The sequence below is a fragment of the Equus quagga genome, chromosome 8 (genome assembly GCF_021613505.1).
Source record: "Equus quagga isolate Etosha38 chromosome 8, UCLA_HA_Equagga_1.0, whole genome shotgun sequence".
Taxonomy (NCBI): Eukaryota; Metazoa; Chordata; class Mammalia; order Perissodactyla; family Equidae; genus Equus; species Equus quagga.
Window position 1 is genome coordinate 119,234,809 of NC_060274.1, and position 6,575 is coordinate 119,241,383.

General features: G+C 41.4%; 1 protein-coding gene across 1 annotated transcript; it reads right to left on the reverse strand.

The window, feature by feature from the left end:
- Nucleotides 1–3,383: 3,383 nt before the first annotated feature.
- On the reverse strand, nt 3,384–4,385 carry TAS2R38 (taste 2 receptor member 38). Its single transcript, XM_046670504.1, is given in 4 exon segments — nt 3,384–3,650; nt 3,653–4,185; nt 4,188–4,259; nt 4,262–4,385. Coding segments are annotated over 4 exon segments (996 nt in total).
- Between the last annotated feature and the right edge of the window lie 2,190 nt (nt 4,386–6,575).

The following is a 6,575-nucleotide window of genomic DNA, read 5'->3' on the forward strand; positions in this document are numbered from 1 at the left end:
ACAGTCTTAAATGAAACTTAAGTGAAAACTATTGAAATTCTAGAGGAAGTCGTAATAGACTATTTTTGCATTTGGGAGGTAGGCAAATATTTCTTAGAGAGGAGACAAAAGGCACTAAGCACTAAAGGGAAAAAATATGGTAAATTGGATTTTATAAAAATTCAAAATTTCTGCTCATCAAGTGACACCAAATGAACATGAAAAGAAAAATCATAGTCTAGGTTAAAATATTTATAATACGTATATCGAAGGACTTGTACCCAGAATATGTACACACACACACTTAAAATCAATAAACTGCTACAAATAAATAATAAAAAGACAACTCAATATAAAAAAAGGGCAAACAAATCAAATCGTCACTTTATAATAAAAGTTGTACAAATGGCCAAGAAGCACATGAAAAGTTACTTCATATCATTAGTTATCAAAAAATGCAAATTAAAACCACAATGAGTTACCATTTGCCCATATAGGAATGGCCAAAATTTCAAAAGACTGACAATACCAATTGTTATCGAGAATGTGGAACAACTGTCCTGCATTGTTGGTGGGAGCATAAAATGCTTGGATCACTTTGGAAAACTCTTTAGCGATTTCTGCTAGGCATTTATCTAAGAGAAATGAAAACTACGGCCACAAAAAGATAGACTCAAGGTGTTCATAAAAACTTTATTCATAAAAGCTCCAAACTGTAAACATGCAAATGTTTACCGATAGTGAGTTGATAAACAAGTTGTGACTCACAAACTATTAAGGATGAGTTTCAAAAACATTCTGTTGGGCGGGGCTGGCCCCGTGGCCGAGTGGTTAAGTTCGCGCGCTCCGCTGCAGGCGGCCCAGTGTTTCGTTGGTTCGAATCCTGGGCGCGGACATGGCATTGCTCGTCAGACCACGCTGAGGCAGCGTCCCACATGCCACAACTAGAAGAACCCACAACGAAGAATACACAACTATGTACCGGGGGGCTTTGGGGAGAAAAAGGAAAAAATAAAATCTTTAAAAAAAAAAAAAAAAAAAAAAACTTTTTGTTGGGCAAAGCTAGCAGAAACAGAAGAGTATTTACTGCACGATTCCATACAAAAACAGGCAAAAGTAATCTGTGGGAAGAAATTAGTATAGTGGTTGCCCATAGTGGGTAAGGATTTATTGGAAGAGGAATCCTGGAACTTTCTGTGCTGATGGAAATATTGTATATCTGATTTGTGGGGTTAGCTACCTTCATGTTTATATTATCAAAGCTCACCAAGTTAGCACCAGCCCCCGTGGCCTAGTGGTTAAGTTCGGCACGCTCTGCTTTGGCGGCCTTGGTTCAGTTCCCGGGTATGGACCTACACCCTTCTGTTAGCAACCATGCTGTGCTGGTGGTCCACATGCCAAAAAAAAGAAAAAGTTAGAGGAAGATTGGCACAGATGTTAGCTCAGGGCGACTCTTCCTCGGGGAAAAAAAAAAAAGAAAAACCTTCACCAATTACACACTTAATGTCTGTCCATTTTGCTCTATGTAAATTTTATCTAAAAATGAAAAAACACTGTAAACAAGTATTGAACTCTAGTTAGTCATTTTGCTTTTTGCAGTATTATAGGACAGCAATTCTGAAGCTACTTTATATTCTAGGCATAAGCAAATGAGCAAATATATTGAACATATATAGAGAATATTTCTCATGGTTAGAGAAGGGACCTACATATATGTAAAAAAGGAAGACTAAACGGAACTGTTTACTATCAGATTGGAACTGGAGGTATTAGTATGGTGGAGACAGATAGGAGAGAGAAATGGGGCAAAATGTAAATAATGGGTAAATGTGGGTAAAGCGTATACGGTAATTCTTGCTACTTTTCTTTAAATTTGAAATTGTTTCAAAATATAATGTCGAAAATAAAGCCACGGAAAGCAGTAAGATGTAATGGAGAGCCGTCCGGAGAAAACTTAGAAAGAGAGAAAGCACAATCAGAAAGAACGTCCTTTAACTCTTTCCTTTTATGATCATATTACTCCAAGTCCTCTGGGGGAAAGTGGAATTAAAAGGTCATCGTACAGTCCAGTGGGAGGGTCACATCGTCCAGCTCAAGAAAAAGGGCATCTAGAACAGTGCTTCTCACTGTTGCCTGCATCCTGGAATCACCCCAGAAGCTGTAAAAAAACATGTTGCCTGGGTTCCATCTCCAGATTTAATTGGCCTAGTATGTGGCCTGGGCATTGAGATTTTTAAAAGCTCCCCAGGTGATTTTACTGTGCAGCCAAGAGTGGAAACCACTGCCTTTGAGGGAAACCTACGATGACTTTGGTGTCCACCAAGGAAAGGACACCAGATAAAGTTGCAAATTTTGCAGCCATTGGAGGTGACCCAAAGGTGGGACAACTGAGAGGAGGAACCGGATTTATCAAGGCCAAGCGCCTGAAAGGAACAAGCAGAGCTTTAGCAGCGCCCACAGCTAGTAGAACCAGAAGCTTCTGTGGGGTGACCTGCGATGACTTTGAACCCCGTCAAGATCTATGTCTGGTGTGGCTTTTTCTTGCCTGAGTCTTTTAGGACCTGATTTGAGGGAAGCCTTCTTGGCTGAGTTCCTGTGGAGGCAGAGAACGCCGAACCTCTACAAACACACATTTTAGCTAGGCTATTTTGACAAGTTCCCCGACTTGTTTGACCAGCGCTTGGTACCAGGCAAAGCTCTGTCTTCAAGGGCAAATGGAACAGAGCCAGAAGTCACACACAAGGCACCGGGATCCAGGGCACCTGTTGAGCAAATATCTACCTCTCGTTTCCTCGCTATAGAGCAGGTTGAATACACATTTCTGAATCAGTGTATTTTCTGACAAAATGACCCCTGGTTCCTGTAGGAGTTTCAATGTAGGACCTCTTGAAACTGAAGTGATGGCATAATTGTTCTTCCAAGTTTGTCGTTTCATGTCTTTTGTTTCCATGCAAATTGTGGAGTTTGAAGAGGATTATGCTATTGCCATAGTGGGGAATATTTTCAAATATTAGGCCAGCACTTGTTTTAAGAAATAGGTTTTGCAGTCATATGAAAATTTAATTGTGTTATCTTGGGGTTTAGATATTTTTTCATAAGAGGTGATTTCTCTTGTTTTGGTTCATACCAAGTGCTAATAAGCTATAGTATACAAAGCATTTATTCTAAGTACCTCGTTTCTATATTTTGTTAATTTTATCAAAACAAGCCTAGGGAACCAATGCAATTCTATTTGCCTAGGCCATGTATAGAGCTTTAATTACTTTATTCTACTATGGGTGAGTCCATTGATGTAAAGTGGAGAGACTTCCAGTTATGTTTTACAGAAGAAATTGGGATATGTTGCTTAAGGCTTTATGAACAATCGGAGGCATAGTCATGAGGAGCCCATTTCATGTCCACTCTCAACATAGATCTGGTGTCCTGGGATCTGCCTTGTAGTCTGCCCTTACCTTTAGGCTGCTCCGAGCCTAGAGTGGAATGGTCTCCACAGCTCCCCTCAGCTTAACATTGCCTGAGATCAGGATGGCTGCATGTCCCGAGGGACAAACTGCCATTATCCATGCAGAGACCATTACAACAATCTTGCTATGTCACAGCATCAGTAGAGGTATTGAGATGAGGACAGCGCAGAACGACACCACATAGAGGCAGAGAAAGGAGATGAGAGATATTTGAGTGCTTTGATCTGGGCCTCCAGGCTGGGATGGCAAGGCTCTCTAGTTTTGGCCCTCGTTGTCCTCATGTGCCTCCCCAGGAAGATAATTAACATACCAGAAGAAACAGAAAAAAATAAGAAAGGTGGGATGGACCCCAGGCTGTGGAAGAGGAAGGAATGAAAGAAATTGAGTTTTGCAATTTGCAAATTGAGTTGCGAATTGTTATTCATGAATAGCATAGTTGAGACTGTGGAGTGAGATGTACTGAAAAAGTCCCGCAAACAGAGGACAGTGCAGACACAGGAGAAAAGAATAGCACCCAGGAGCATCTTGGGGATCTCCCTGGAGATGCAGCTTGCCAAGCAGAGCAGGAAGGTGTGAGAGAAATGGACAATCTTGGAGCAGTAGAGGAGACTGAGGCAAGTGGCAAGCCAGATGCCAGCTTGATTTGTGATCATTCAGAGCATGATGATAGTTTGGTAGCTGAGGCTCAGTGGGTCTTCCATCTGCTGGAAATGGGTAAGCTGTATGGCACCCAGAAACAGAGCCCATGCAGGAAAAGCCAAGAGAGGTTGAGACATAGCAGGATAAGATCACAGTTGCTTAGTGGCTGCTTCCTCACCAAAAATTCACCAAGAAAATAAAGGCATTGGCCAGGATTCCCAGAGCAAACTCCAGGACTGAAAGTAATAGAAATGCATTCTTGACTTCGTAGGACACAATTATGATGGAAGGCAGAGTCAACATGATGTCTCTTCTTACTTGGCTAGTCTAAGACTCACATACCACCCAGAAGAGAAGGGTAAGGATACATTCTGAGCCAGGGCCTTCCCTTCACAAGGCATCAGCTCTTGCTCCAGATCTATTCCAAAGTGAATATGTAAAAAGTTTGTCAGCAGACTTAGAGTGATGTTGTTGCTTTAGGATAACTCTTGGATACACACAAGGGCTCATTGTAAGAGTAGAAGGATGATGATTCTATCTCTTGGGTGATGCAGAAGCTTTTAATAAACCCAGGTATTTCTGTGCGATAGCCTCCTCAGAGGGCCACAGTGCAGCATCAAGGATGCAAACAAGACAGAGTCTCAATTTTCCAATCCCAGTTTTGCATGCCCATCTGGACCTGCATGGGTGGAGAAGAGAATAGAATTTGCTTACGGGTTTCAAGGAAACTGGCAGCAGGCAAAGCATACGTTCTTGATGAACTAAGGTTTGAAATGGTGCCTCTTTCTATTTGCATGCTTTCTATCATCTCTGAGGCATGACTCTTATCACAGACTGTTTTTAATATGGATAAGTGCTTGGTTCCTATTTTGGCATCAGCGTATGAAGGGTATGACTGCCACGGCTGAAGATTTCATTCAACCATCATTATTTTGCCAGGCACTGTGCTTGGAAAGAGGAGCATTAACATGAACAAGATCAGCAACTTGCCATGAAGGGAGAGGATGGGGAGATATCTGGCCTGGATTATTGCCTGTTAACTGCTAACTCACCCCCACTCCCTTACCTCATTTTCTACAAACCAACAATAGTAATCCTGTTAAAATATAACTAAGATCATGTCATTGCTTTTCAAATCTTTCAGGGCCTCCTGTCTCCCTCACCATAAAAGCTAAGTCTTTACAATGGCCTGTGGTCCTGCCTACATAATCAGGACTTCTGTCCCTTCTAGATGTCATCTGCTATACCTGCTTCCTCTCTCACTCCACTCCAGCCACATGGACCTCTTTCCTGGTCTGTGAATTCACCAAGGCCCCTCCCACCTCAGGACCATTGCCTGAGTGCTGTCTCCCTACATTCACCAATGTCTCAAAATTTCTTCTCAAAAGTCGCCTTATCACAGAGACCTTCCCTGATCATCCTATGAATAGCATCCCTTATCTACATCTTGGACATTCACTATCATACTTACTCTGTTGCATGTTCCTGCATATACCAAGTATTTATATCCTATATCCACTCCCCCATGAAGCTTCATGAAGGCACATAGCATGTACTCAGTAAATATTTTTTGAATGAATGGAATTTTCACAAATGAAGCATTTAGTAGTTTATAACTTCTCCGTGGATTGTATCTAGGACATTTTCAACATTCCTATATTCTAACATACTTGGCTGTAATTTCTGAAGTTTACCTTTCTACCCTTTTACACATTTCCAAATGTCTGGTTAGCTCTGGCTTTCCTGCATTTCTATTCTCCTTGATCTCTAAAGGAATATCGACTGATTTCATTTTCACTCCAGCAAGCTCTGTAAAAATTCAGCTAGTTGATCAAGACAGATTGGAGAATTGATAATTTAGATACTGAATGTTGTATTATATTTCCCCCTAATCTTGTGCTGCTTTTCACTCTGAAAATGCTTTAACTTTTCCAATTCTTTTATTATTGTCTTTCCTGCTTCACTCACTCACTTATTTATTTTGTGAAATGAATAAAGATGGAAGGAAAGAAGAAGTTAGATGGTTGACTTGCTGTCTGTGTATGGTGACCTTTCCTCTAAGGGGTGGAGCTTTCCCACCTCTGTTCTGCTTGCTCAGCCTCATGCTTCATTGGCCCTTGTGCTAACTCTTCACCTTCTCACTTTAGGCAGTCTACTCCCTCTGAGTATGTTCACAATTCCATAAAGCACCCTAGAGGAAGGGTGCTCTGTGTTGAGAGTGTGGGATCTGCAACCAGGCTCCCTTGGGTTAAGGCCTGGCTCTGCCACTTCTTCTCTGTGTGATCTTGGCAAATGACTGGCCCTGTTTATTCATCTCAGATGAAATGTAGTGGTGGTTAAAATAATACCTACCTCAGAGAGTTCTGATTACCTGAATTGATGCAAGTAACATGCATGGAATTGTGTTTGGCACATGACATCCAATCAATAAATTTTAGTTACAGAATTACCGTATGATCCAGCAGTCATTCTTCTGGGTTTATATCCAAAGGA